Genomic DNA, 14,307 nt, shown 5'->3' with positions numbered 1-14,307 from the left:
TCTTAGCAAAAGGTCAGTATAGATGCAATTTTATTAATAGTTTAAAAATAACATTTTACTTTAAAAATATGTTTCTAATATTTTGTAGGAAAGTCTGTAAAGAAAACCTCTGAGCACTTGAATAGGTTATCCAAGTGATTTTAAAAGTCTCACACAGAGCATTAAACATATTTTTGGCAGGGAATTGTTGCCATTCAGCCTTAATCTGCACACCTAACAAATATTTTTCAAATGATGATCTCAAATATAGGACACACCATTTGTCACCTTTGACTTTAGTTTATCCAGGAAAAACTCAAATAAATTATGTCATCTGAATCAAGTGATATGAGGACCTTCATTTGGATGCCTTTAATTTTCAATCTTAAATATGTATATATGAATGACAGGTTTGTGGCAAACTTTATGAAGACTTGTTTAATTTGGAATCTGATAATAATGTTCCTGTCACAAATCTTTTAAAGTGTTAATGGTCCTAAAGATTATAGATAAAATCCAGCCCTTTCCCACAGACCACAGTGGAGCTAGAACTCTCTGGTCACCCTAACTCTCCCTAACCCTAACCCTAACTTTCTGGTATATATGATTTGAAAAGCCCAGTAGTGAGAAGGCCTAGGCAATGTTTAAAATAATTTTTGTAACAGAAAGATGTTCATTAGGGATAGGATGGCTGGTTGAACAAATTTATTCCCCTAGTTTAATGGCAGTACCTGTGTTTGCCTGAAAACCACATTGTAAATAGAATAAATAGAAGTGGAACTGGAAGTTCAAAATACCTCTGAGCCACCATGGTTAGGATATGAACACTTGGTTTTGACCAGATGGACATAAGATTCAATAACTGGAAAGAGAATGGTTTATATTTTCATAGTTATATCAGGGGTGAAAAGAGAACTATAATTTCTTACCCTGAATGGCAGAGTAAGGGGTAAGAATCACCAAAATGCTATTTTTACTGGACTAAAAATGTATCCTAAAAAATGAAAAGGGTTTTTAATGTAGTTGCTAGTTTATGAATATTACTGACAGATTTTTTGGTCTTTTTTTGCCTATAGGTGCTAATGTCTCTTCATGAAATGTTCCCAGCAGTACATGCAGCAGAAATGGCTGTCCAGCGAAATCCACATTCATGGGAGTCTTGGCAAACTTTGGGACGTGCTCAACTTGGTTTAGGAGAGATAATCCTGGTGAGGAAGTCAGATTATTATAATGCAGCAATTTTAAGTATATTTTGACATTTTTTTTTTTTTGAGATGGAGTCTTGATGTCACCCAGGGTAGAGTGCAGTGGTGCAGTCTCATCTCATGGCAACCTCTACCTCCTGGGTTCAAGCTATTCTCCTGCCTCAGCTTCCCGAGTAACTGGTACTATAGGCATGCACCACCATGCCTGGCTAATGTTTTTGTATTTTTTGTAGGGACAGGTGTCACCGTGTTGGTCAGACTGGTCTTGAACTCCTGACCTCAAATGATCTTCCAGTCTCGGCCTCCCAAAGTGCTGGGATTACAGGCGTGAGCCAACGTGCCCAGCCTATTTTGACATATTTTTGATTAACTGAACCCAAAAGTGAATAGCCATTTATCAAATCTATACAAAAAATAATTAGCAAATTACTTCTTAAAGGTATTAATCCATGAACACAATTCAGAGGTATTACTGAACATCTTTTTTATTATAGACACTAATTATATTATGATCAGAATTTTTTCAGTTACGTGACATCATGGAAATTAAAAAACATTTAACATAAAACATTGGCATTTGGTAAACCTTATTTAAATAGACAATGGGCAACTTTTTGGCTTAGTTCTTTGGATCATTAAATTTACCACATTGTAAAGTGGTATTAGTATCACTGTGGAGACAAAACTGCTAACAGATTATATAGGGGAAGCGGCCGGGTGCGGTGGCTCAAGTCTGTAATCCCAGCACTTTGGGAGGCCGAGACGGGCGGATCACAAGGTCAGGAGATCGAGACCATCCTGGCTAACCCGGTGAAACCCCGTCTCTACTAAAAAATATAAAAAACTAGCCAGGCGAGGTGGCGGGCGCCTGTAGTCCCAGCTACTCGGGAGGCTGAGGCAGGAGAATGGCGTAAACCCGGGAGGCGGAGCTTGCAGTGAGCTGAGATCCAGCCACTGCACTCCAGCCTGGGCAACAGAGTGAGATTCTGTCTCAAAAAAATAATAATAATAATAATAATAAGATTATATAGGGGAAGGAAGACAGTAGAATATGGGAGAGTAATGGTCATGAACATTTAGACTGAAAAGTTGCTAGGCTTACTAAGGGGATAAAGAGGAAGAGTAGAAATGTGTGCAAATGAAATACTCATTGTGTAATGTTTACCATAAGCTGGTACCTAATGCATCTCTCAACTTGTCTGGACTATACCTTGTTAGTGGCAGAGGCTATCCAGGTAAGAATTAGCTGTGACAGCTGTCCTGTTGTTTTTCTTTTGGCAGGGCTGTATACACCTGATAGCTAACGAAATTTAACTTCCTAACAAGTGTTTGCAAATCTAATATACAGTGCCAAATTTCTTCCTTGTTATTAAGTAAATTAAGATTTTAAAAATGGTTTTATTAGTTTTTAACAGTTCAAAATAAAACAAATTTAAAAGTTTCTTGCAAGACTAAAATTGCTGATAAATTCAAAATTTAAATTTACTAACAATGGTTTCAGTAAGTTGTGGATGACTTAGATTTTTTTCTGGCATTCTTATAAATGTATCATTATTTCTACTTCCCAAAAAAGGTGTTTGTCAAATTCTCAGATATAGTAAGGAATTTCTGTGAGAAAATAATTGATTTGACTAAAGTAAGTTAATGATAAGCTAAATGAGATTCACAGTGATAGAAACCATTTTAACCAAGTACTGTTTTTTTCTTGCCCTTTAGTGTTGTCAGCTTCTCTCTTTTTACATGAAGACTTAAATCATACCAGAGTTGGAAAAAAGACTTCAAAGAATTTAGTTTTCTAACAGATTAACAGGGGAAGAAAACCCTATCATATAATACTTTTTCCTTGCCTCCATTAAAAATATATAAATCATTATCTCTTTTGCTTATAGAGTCTATGGTAATGGAACAAATCTCTAGGGCATAATATTTAGTAAAGATTTTCCTTTATAAAGAAGGAAAATACACTGCAGGTGAGACAGAGACACTTTGTATCATCCAATAAAAATAATTTAATCTTAAAATTTTTTTGAATAACAGTACCAGTTCAATTTTTTTTTTCCTGTTGATATGGCTCTATCCATTAATACTGTGAAATTCTTAGTAGAATTTAATGTATTTTTTTTTTTTTTGCCATTTAAATGTAATTTTTAGGAATCTTCTCTGTTTTTATGTAGATTTAAGCTGTTCTCTTAAAAGACTAGAATGGTAAAAAGACGACTCAAAATGTCATAATGAAGGGACGCTATGTAAAAATCTATTGAAAGCAAGCTAGAATCTCTAACATCTAACAATTCTTACTATATATACACATATGGACTAAAACCATAGGAAATTGCATATGTAAATAGCACAGGCAGTAAATTAAAAGTCAGTAGTTGGGCATATCTCCATGAATAATTATTTAAACTTTATAAGAGTTGGATGTGAACGTTGGAAAATGTTTATAGGAGAGAGATATATATGTATATGGTATACATTATATATATGTATATGGTATACATTTTATATATATATGTGTGCGTGTGTGTGTGTGTGTGTATATATATATGTGACCTTATGAGAATGAGATTTTAAGAAGTGGAAGGATGAGAGAATAAGAAAGCTGAAGAGAATGGTTCTGGGAGTTAAAAATTCTGTATGAGGGAATAGGGATGGTGAGAAAGGAATATATAAGGGATTTATCCTGAAGAAGAAGGTAGAAAGGAAAGGAGATTGGGAAAGGTAATGAATACCAGGAGGTAACAGTATCAGGAAGGATTCTTCTGTTGGCTTTCCAGGGTTCTTAGCCTTCAGTGCTAGAACTAGCTTTGTGGCTTCCCTCATTCAGACGCTGTGTAATTCATTGCCAGCTTTTGCTTTTCTTCATGCCAATATGTAATAAATTAATTTTGTTTACTGATGTTTTCTCTGTTTTCCAACTCTCATTTTAGCCATTGGTTTTAATATTTTGCATGAGCAAATCTTTAATTAGAAATTTCAGTTGCATCATTTGATTCTTTTTATTATTTTGCTTTGGTAATGGTAGTAATGGGATGGACAAGTGATAATTTCTAGACAAAAGGAAGATGATTGAGAGTTTTTAAAATTTCACTTGAGGGGCTGACATCCTGGCTCATGTGTATAATCTCAGCACTTTGGGAGGCTGAGGCAGAAGGATTGGTTGAAGCCAGGAGTTTGGCCCAACCTGGGTAACATAAGGAGACCCCATATTAAAAAAAAAAAAATTGGCTGGACGTGGTGGCTCATGCCTGTAATCCCAGCATGCTGGGAGGCTGAGGTGGGTTGATCACCTGAGGTCTAGAGTTTTGAGACCAGCCTGGCCAACATGGGGAAACCTCATCTCTACTAAAAACACAAAAATTAGCCAGGCGTGGTGGCATGCACCTGTAGTTCCAGCTACTCAGGAGGCAGGAGAATATCTTGAACCTGGGAGGTGGAGGTTGCAGTGAGCTGAGATCGCATCACTTCACTCCAGCCTGGGTGACAGAATGAGACTCCATCTCAAAAAAAAAAAAAAAAAAATTCACTTGTAAATTTTTAGTTTAGTTAATTACTGTAGATATTGTTTGAGTCAAGCTGCATTATCTTTTCTATAATTAGTACAAATTCTTGAATTATAGCCTTTATAAATGTTGTATGTTGACACTTAAGAATTGAGGAGTTTTTTCCTTGAAAAATAAAGTTTGATTATGAGCTTTATTATTGTTCTCGTTTTTATTTTGAGACTTTGAGTCTCGCTCTGCTCCCCATGCTGGAGTGCAGTGATGTGATCTCGGCTTACTCCAGCCTCCACCTCCTGGGTTCAAGCAATTCTTCTGCCTCAGCCTCCCAAGTAGCTGGGACTATAGGCATGTGCCACTGCATCTGGCTAATTTTTGTATTTTTAGTAGAGGCAGCTCCACCATGTTGGCCAGGCTGGTCTCGAACTCCTGGCCTCATGACCCACCTGCCTCAGCCTCCCAAAGTTCCGGGATTACAGACGTGAGCACACTGTGCCTTGCCTCACAATTTCACTTTTTGAGTCAATGAATTTGCCTATTTTAGAGATATAAGTGGAATTATGCAGAATTTGCCTTCTGTGACTGACTTCTTTCACTTAGCATAATGTCCTCAAGGTCCTATTCATGTTAGATATTGTGGAATTTGCTTCTTTTTATTTTGGGAATGAGTGTAGCTCTGTCGCCCAGGCTAGAGTGCGGTGGCGTGATGTCGGCTCACTGCAAGCTCCGCCTCCCTGGTTCACGCCATTCTCCTGCCTCAGCCTCCCGAGTAGCTGGGACTACAGGCGCCCGCCACCTAGCCTGGCTAGTTTTTTGTATTTTTAGTAGAGACGGGGTTTCACCGTGTTAGCCAGGATGGTCTCGATCTGCTGACCTCGTGATCTGCCTACCTCGGCCTCCCAAAGTGCTGGGATTACAGGGGTGAGCCACTGTGCCTGGCCTGCTTCTTTTTTGAAGCTGAATAATATTTCATTTTATGTGTATACCATTTGCTTTATCCATTCTTCCTTTGATGGACATTTAGGTTGTTTCTACATATTGGCTACTGTGAATACTGCTGCAATGAGCATGGGAGTGCTAATATCTCTTTGAGATCTTGATTCTTTTGAATAAATATCCAGAAATGAGATAGCTTGATTGCATGGTAGTTCTAATTTTAAGTGTTTGAAGAAACTCCATAATGGCTACACCATTTTGCGTTTTTAACAACAATGTACAAAAGGGTTCCAGTTTCTCCCTAACCTCACTGACACATCTTGCCTTTGTTTGTTTTTTTTGAGATGGAATCTTGCTCTCTTGCCCAGGCTGGAGTGCAGTGGTGTGATCTCAGCTCACTGTAACCTCTGCCTCCTGGTTCAAGTTATTCTCCTGCCTCAGCCTCCCCAGTAGCTGGGATAACAGGCGCCCACCACCACGCCTGGCTAATTTTTGTATTTTTAGTAGAGAGAGCATTTCGCCATGTTGACCAGGCTGGTCTTGGACTCCTGACCTCAGGTGATCTGCCTGCCGTGGCCTCCCACAGTGCTGGGATTACAGGTGTGAGCCACCGCACCTGGCCACCTATTTTTTTTTTTTTTTTGTGATAATACCCATTTTAACAGATGTGAGGTTATATTTCATGGTGATTTTGATTTGCATTTCCCTGATTAGTGATATTGAGCATCTTTTCATACACCTGTTAGCCATTTACAGAAATGTCTGTTCAAGTATATTCAAGTGTTTAGCCCATTTTAAGATCAGGTTACTAGGTTTTTTGGCTATTGAGTTATTTCTTATATATTTGAAAGTTAAACCCTTAGATATGATTTGCAAATATTTTCTCCCATTACATAGGTTTCCTTTCACTCTGGTGGTTGTTTCCTTTGCTATGCAGAAGCATTTTAGTTTGATGTAATCTCAGTTGCCTATTTTTGATTTTGTTACCTATGTTTTTGGTGTTTTATTCATGAAATAATTTTTAAGACCAATGTTTTTTGTTTGTTTTGTTTTTTCTGTAGGAGTCTGTAGCTTCAGGGCTTACATTTAAGTCTTTAATGCACTTGGAGTTGACTTTTGTTTATGGTGTAAGATGAGGATCCATTTTCATTCTTTTGCACGTGGATATCCAATTTTCCCAGCATCATTTGTTGAAGAAACTAGACTTTCCTCATTATGTATACTTGGTACCCTTGTTGAAGATCAGCTGACCATGTTATGTGTGAATTTATTTGTAGACTGTCTATTCTGTTCCTTTGGTCTATGTATCTGACTTTATGCCAGAATCATATTGTTTTGTTTGCTGTCACTTTGTAATATATTTTGAAATTCGTAAGTGTGATGCCCCTAGTTTTGTTCTTACTTCTAAAATTGATTTTGTCCACTTAAACTTTGTGCCCAGCTCAGGGAAGGGGTAATAGCAACTTCTAGCCCAAATATCCTTCTCTGTTCTTGTTAGCCCCCAGGCAGCTGGATTTTGCCAAATCCTATCAGTACTCCACTACAGGTAAGACAGAAGCCAGTCCTTTTGGTAGTCCCCATAAAAATTGGGGCATTGGACACAGTGTGGACCAGTTCTTTTCCTCCGTAGGCAAAATCTGGGGGCTGGGAATTTTCTTCACTCTATGCTGAGCTGGAGGAACAGATAGGGCAACTACTCTTCCCAAGCCTCCATTATCTCTGGTCTCCTGTAGGTGTTTAGATTATGTAGGACTTGTTTTACCAGTGGTCCAAAAAACAGGCAAGACAGAAACCAGTCCTTTTGGTAGCCACTGTAGAAGTTGGGGCATTGAACACTTACACCAACTCATTCTTTCCCTTGAGGGTAGCTGGGAGCTGCAGGGTTCTTCCCAATCCTATGGGGCTCTGCTGGGAGTAGGATTCTGGCGAGAGGGTGTCCTGAATCTCCCTTCTGGCTTTGATGAGTCTGGATTCTTATTCATCCAGGGTTCAGGAGCCTTTCAGTTAGTTTCTGGATTTCTCACAAAGGAATTTTGTTTGTGAATTGTTGCTGAATTGGTGTATTTGTTGAATGAAGGAGGGTCCAGGGCTTCCCACTCTGCCATCTTGCTGATGTTACTGCTCTGCCATTTTGTTTTGTGGGAGATTTTAAACTATCTTAAATTTAAAAATGTAATTGCAGCTCTTTGGATTTACTTTAAATATATATGTATATTTCAATTTAGTAAATATGAAAACGTTAGTAATCAAGACAGTATAGTACTTAGATAGGCATAATGTAGATATGTAGATCAGTGGGATAGAACTGAAAGTATAGAAATAAACCTACATTTTTAGTTAATTGGACAAGGGTGTCAAGACAATTTAATGTGGGAAGGAATAGTCTTCAACAAAGGTGCTGAGACAGTTGGATATCCATATGCAAATGATTGACACTGGACTCTTACTTCACATTGGCTATAAAAATTAACTCAAAACCAAAGAAAGACCTAAAGATAAGAACTAAAAGTATTATAAAACTCTTAGGAGAAAACATAGGTGTAAATCTTTGTAACCTTGGACTCAGCAATATATTAATATTTTTTAGATATGACATTGGAAGCACAAGTAACAAAAGAAAAAAGTAGATAAAAATTGGACTTCAAATTAAACACTTTCGTGCTTCAAAAGTTACTGTTAAGAAAGTGAAAAGGCAATTCACAGAATGGAAGAAAATATCATATATCTGATAAAGGTCTAGTATGTAGACTATATAAAAAACTCTTACAACTCAATAACGAAAAGAAAAATAATGTAATTTAAAAATAGGCAAAGGATTTGAAAAGATATTTTTCCAAAGAAGATACACACACAGCTATTGAGCACATGAAAGATGCTCAACATTGTTACTTGTCAAGGAAATAAAAATCAAAACCACAGTGAGATACTGCTTCACATTCACTATCATAAAAAAGATGGACAATATGAAGTATTGCTGAGGGTGTGGAGAAATTGGAGCCCTCGTACATTACTGATGGGAATGTAAATGTTATAGCCATTTTGGAAAACAGTCTGGCAGTTCCTGAAAAAAACGAAACATGTAGTTACCATATGACAAAACAGTTCCACTCTTTATACCGAAGAGAAATGAAGACGCATGTCCACACAAAAACATTTACACAAACGTTCATAGCAGCAGCATTTAAAATGGCCAAGAAGTGGAAACAACTCAAATGCCATCAACTGACGAATAGATAAGCAAAATGTGGTATATCCATACAATGAAATATTATTCAGCATTAAAAAGAAATAATGCCTGTTACAAGATGGATGAACTTTAAAAACAATATGCTAAGTGAAAGAAACCAAACATAAAAGGCTGTATGATTTCATTTATATGAAATATGCAGAATACACAGAAACATAGAGATAGCAAGTAAATTAATGCTTGCCTAGAGCTGGGGTTTTGGGGAGAAATGAGGAGTAATGCCAGTAGGTATGGAATTTTCTTTGGGGGTGATAAAAATGTTCTAGAATTGATTATGGGTAATGGCTTTGTAACGGAATATTGAATTGTATGTTTTAAATGGGTGAGCTTTATTGCTGTTTTAAAATTTTAGTAAATATGAATAAAATACCTTTTAATGTTTCCTAAGGCATTAGCTTTATGCCATGAAGAGGTATTTATTTTTTTAACACTTCTGTATAGGAGGATTTTTATTAGAATATTAAGAACATATAAAGCACAGTTCCCATGGTTCCTTAATTTTTAATTTTTATTTATTATTTGTTTTTGAGACAGTCTCGCTTTGTTGCTCAGGCTGGAGTGCAGTGGTACCATCTCGGCTCACTGCAACCTGTGCTTCCTGGGTTCAAGTGATTCTCCTGCCTCAGCCTGCAGATTAGCTGGGATTACAGGCCTACACCACCATACCCAGCTAATTTTTTTCTTTTTTTTTGAGACCGAGTCTTGCTCTGTCACCCAGGCTGAAGTGCAGTGGTACAACCTCAGCTCACTGCAACCTCTGCCTCCTGGTTCAGGCTATTCTCCTGCCTCAGCCCTCTGAGTAGCTGGTATTATAGGTGCCCACCACCACGCCCAGCTAATTTTTGTGTTTTTAGTAGAGATGAGGTTTCACCATTTTGGCCAGGCTGGTCTTGAACTCCTGACCTCGTGATCTGCCCACCTCGGCCTCCTAAAGTGCTGGGATTACAGGCATGAGCCACTATGCCCAGCCGAATACTGCTATATATACCTATCTCTATGTTTTTTTTTTTTTGAGACAGAGTCTTGCTGTGTCACCCAGGCTGGAGTGAGTGGCACGATCTTGGCTCACTGTAACCTCTGCCTCCGGAGTTCAAGCAATTTTCCTGCCTCAGCCTCCTGAGTAGCTGAGATTACAGGCACCACCACCATGCCCAGCTAATTTTTTTGAATCTTTAGTAGAGACCGGGTTTTGTCATTGAACTCTTGGTGTCAAGTGATTCATGCATTTGCCTCAGCCTCCCAAAGAGTTAGATTTACAGACATGAGCCATCATGTGTCTGTCGTCTTTATGACTTCTCTAAAGGGCTGATTAGATTGTATATCTGTAGATTACGTGCAAGTTTTTTTTTGTTTGTTTGTGTGTGTGTTTTTTTTTTTTTTTTGAGACGGAGTTTTGCTCTTGTTGCTCAGGCTGGAGCATAATGGCGTGATCTCTGCTCACTGCAACCTCCGCCTCCTGGGTTCGAGCAATTCTCCTGCCTCAGCCTCCTGAGTAGCTGGGATTACAGGCCTGCACCACCACGCCCGGCTAATTTTTTTGTATTTTTAGTAGAGATGGGGTTTCACCATGGCCAGGCTGGTCTTGAACTTCTGACCTCAGGTGATCCGCCTGCCTCTGTCTCCCAGAGTGCTGGGATTACAGGCGTGAGCCACCGTGCCTGGTCGATTACGTGCAATCTTAAAACTAAGCTGTTTGCATGAGAATCTTCTATCCAGAGACTATACTCAGAGAAAACAACATATAATAGATTTAGACCAATGGTTCTCACCTGGAGGGCAGTTTTGTCCCCAGGGAACATTTGCCATGTCTAGAGACATTTTTGTTTATCACAACTAGGAAAGGAAACTGTGTTGGATTTAGTGAGTGTAGGTCAGGGATGTTGCTGAATATTCTACATTATAGAGGACAGCCCTTCCAAAATAAAGACTTATTCAGCCAAATATGTCAGTAGTACTGAGGTTGACCTTTATCCACACTGTAGTGGAGTTCTTGTGACTAAGCAGTATAATATAATGAATAAGAGAATGGACTCTGAAGCCAGATTGCCTGAATTTGCATCCCAGCTCTGCCAATTCCTAGCTGATACTTTTGGTTACTACTCTTTTTGTGCTTCTCTAAAATAGTACTGAAAACAATAACCATACCTACTTTGTATGATTATTGTGAGGCTAGATGAGTTAATACATGTAAATCTTCTTTTTGTTTGTTTTTGAGATGGAGTTTTGCTCTTTTTGCCCAGGCTGGAGTGCAGTGGCGTGATCTCAACTCACTGCAACCTCCACCTCCTGGGTTCAAGCAATTCTCCTGCCTCAGCCTCCTGAGTAGCTGGGATTACAGGCACCCACCATTAGGCCTGACTAATTTTTGTATTTATAGTAGAGACGGGGTTTCACCGTCTTAACCAGGCTGGTCTTGAACTCCTGCCCTCAGGTGATCCGCCCACCTTGGCCTCCCAAAATGCTGGGATTGCAGGTGTGAGCCACCGTGCCTGGCCCAATACATGTAAATCTTTAGTGCCTAGAATGTAGTAAACACTCAATAAATGTTAGCATTGTTAGGATCTAAACTGTTAACTTCAAAGATATCCACTCCCGGTACCTTTGTGATTGTGGCTTAGCTCGGGAAATCCCCAAATGTACATACTTACTGGTCTACAGAAGCTGACAATGTATTTGCTTTATCTTTAGCCCTATTATGAGTACTCCCATTTTAATGGCTTTTATTCCATAAGCATATTGTCAGTCACTTTCTTTCAGTCTTCTATAATTTTTTTTCCCAGTGCTTAGGGCAACACCGTAGCTTCTATCTTTTGTGTTCTAGTACATTAAAATAATGCATTAGGATGTGTATGGGTACAGTATATACGTACACAAACACACAGGATTATATTAAACATACTAATTTTTAAAAACAAAACAAAAAACTCTGACCTTATTTTCTAGGCAATTCGAAGTTTTCAAGTAGCCCTTCACATCTATCCAATGAACCCTGAGATATGGAAAGAAGACCTCTCTTGGGCAAGAACGCTCCAGGAGCAGCAGAAGGTAGCACAGAGGATTAAAAAAAGGGAAGCACCAGCTGAAGTAACACACTTTTCACCAAAGTCAATTCCAGACTATGACTTTGAAAGTGATGAGATTGTTGCTGTTTGTGCGGCTATTGCTGAGAAAGAGAAGACAGTTTCAGCAAATAAAACAATGGTTATTGTGTCCGCTTCTGGGGCTGTAGAGACTGTAACTGAAAAGGAGGATGGTGCTACACCACCAGATGGCTCTGTTTTTATCAAAGCCCGATGAAGCAGTATGCATAGGATTATTTGAATCTTTGATTGCCTCTTGAAGTTTTGACATAGAGACATTTACTCTGGAGATAGATAGGAGAACTCCTGGTTGTAAAATAACGTTTTTCAGATGAGGCATATAAAAACTAAAATGGCAGGATTATTGTATAGTGTTTGGAATATGCTTTAATAAGTTATGATTTATATTTCTCAAGGTTAAAATTCTGAGTAAAATGGTTTTTGATTAATAAACTTAGTTTAATCTGAATATGTAAATGAATACATTTTAAAGACAAAACTTGAAAAATGTATTCTTGAATAGTGAATAACTTGATCAATGTTACTGAAATGCTGTTTCAACTTTTGTTGTATGATAAAGGAAGTACGTGATTTCCCTCCCTCTGAGAAATACACTGCTCTTACTATTTGCTGTCTTTTTCTTGCTTCATTAGAGTAAGTCTGTCAGAAAGCTTGAATATTTTTGACATTCATTTTGATTCAAAGTTGTCATTTGGTCATATGTGGAATCTTTGAAAGTTTGGCTGAAAATGCACGCAAATGTGTACATTCTGAACATTTTCTGAAGTTTCTTTTAATTCTGATTTGTGTTTCTGTTTTGACTTTGAAGTTATAACAATGATAGTTGTTTCCTTCAGTATTTGGTAAAAGTGTGAAGTATTGATAAATATGAGAATGATGGTTTTATTTTTTAATTGTTACAGTAAGTAATCCTTACCACAAATGAGTCATTTTAAAAATATGCATTTTTAAATGAATGGCTTTTACAGATAGGTTAATGACAATTGTACTGCTATATTATCCTAGTCAAAACCAATACTTTCTCTTTTTTATTTTACAAAGCTTTAAAAACCCTGGAAACAACTTACTTCTTGCTTGTATCTTTCAATTTGATGACTGGGAATTACTTTTCTAGATAACTTTTTTTGAAACTACTCAGTGAAATGAAAAATAATTACAATTTTAAATAGCTAATTATATCTTTCTAAAAATAAAAAAGTAGGGCTGTTATTAGAGTGCCAGTGAATAAATAACTTAAGCACAAAAGACATAGAAAATGGAATGTGATTTATAGTACAATCTCATGAGTTTGAGAAGGCTGTATTAAAAAAATATTTTATTGAAAGGCCACAATCACATTCACAAACCAATATGGTCATTGCTAATCTGAACTATTATTTTTATACCATATACTGTAGTACAATAATATAGACCTGTTGGGTTCCGTTACTTCTGACACTCAGGAAGATACTATAGGTGTATTAATTTTATCTTTGTTAGAGATGAAAGTAGCCCACTTTATGTTAAAGATCTGACTAATGTTGGAGCATGTTAGTAATGATCTACATTTTTTATGAAGATGGTTTTTAAAACTTTTGTTTTATTGGAATGCATATCTCTTTTCAGAGTTGGAGAAATTAGCATTTGCCTTGAAAAGAATATTCTTTCCTTAAGTTATATCATCAGAAAATTAGCCCTGGTTAGAGAGGTTAGTTTCAGAGTGCTCCAAAAAATATGTTATTTTATTTTGTTTAATAAAGAACATTCTCAAAACGTAAATAGGTATCTAGAGAAGTGAGTACTCAACATTTGGTATATTGTTTTGCATAATGGATGTTTGTTTATTGTGTAATTTGTGAATAAATAGTTTTTTTCTGCATTTTGAAGATTCTCCTATTATTTTGTATTGTTAGCTTTTGAAAAATTAGATTCATCTACTTAATATCTTTCTTATATGAACATAATATATTTAAAGTACCTTGCATGGTGCCTCACACATGAAGAAATGCTAGCTATTTCAGTAAACGCTAGCTATTTCTATGAAAAACTTGAATTAGTTTGGAGATATTTAACCTCAATTTCCTCTGATTTGAAAAAAGGAGAACTTTTTTTGTATTCCTTTCCTTATCTGAAAGTAAGAAGTCTCTGCTTCTAGTATTATAGGAGAGATAGTGGGATTTTTCTTGACAGGGTCTATTCCTCAAGCCCCAAAGAGGCAAGACTCAGGATGGAATGCATGTGGCCGCTAGGCCCTGTTATAAGAACCTAGTTTTTCCTCTGTATTGGCGTGGTAAGCCAAGTTAGTCTCTTTCTTACCCAGATGTAAGACATAAATTAGTTTAGACATAAGATAGAGGAGA

The 14,307-nt window shown here is 37.2% G+C and overlaps 1 protein-coding gene across 6 annotated transcripts in view; it reads left to right on the top strand.

The window, feature by feature from the left end:
- TTC33 (tetratricopeptide repeat domain 33) overlaps positions 1-13,826 on the top strand; it is a 41,079-nt gene extending 27,253 nt beyond the window's left edge. For 2 of the 6 annotated variants that reach the window (XM_005556786.5, XM_005556785.5), the window contains exons 4-5: positions 1,056-1,187; positions 11,811-13,826. In XM_005556786.5, coding sequence (XP_005556843.1) covers positions 1,056-1,187; positions 11,811-12,164 — 486 coding nt within the window. In that variant the 3' untranslated portion in view covers positions 12,165-13,826. Of the gene's footprint in view, positions 1-1,055; positions 1,188-2,900; positions 4,882-11,810 lie in introns of those variants that run through there. The other 4 variants (XM_073993368.1, XM_073993367.1, XM_073993366.1 and 1 more) reach the window with 2 other exon arrangements.
- Positions 13,827-14,307: the final 481 nt, after the last annotated feature.

The sequence above is a fragment of the Macaca fascicularis genome, chromosome 6, assembly GCF_037993035.2.
Source record: "Macaca fascicularis isolate 582-1 chromosome 6, T2T-MFA8v1.1".
Lineage (NCBI taxonomy): Eukaryota > Metazoa > Chordata > Mammalia > Primates > Cercopithecidae > Macaca > Macaca fascicularis.
The sequence above is the reverse complement of the archived record's forward strand: the minus strand, read 5'-3'. Positions and strand labels throughout refer to the sequence as shown.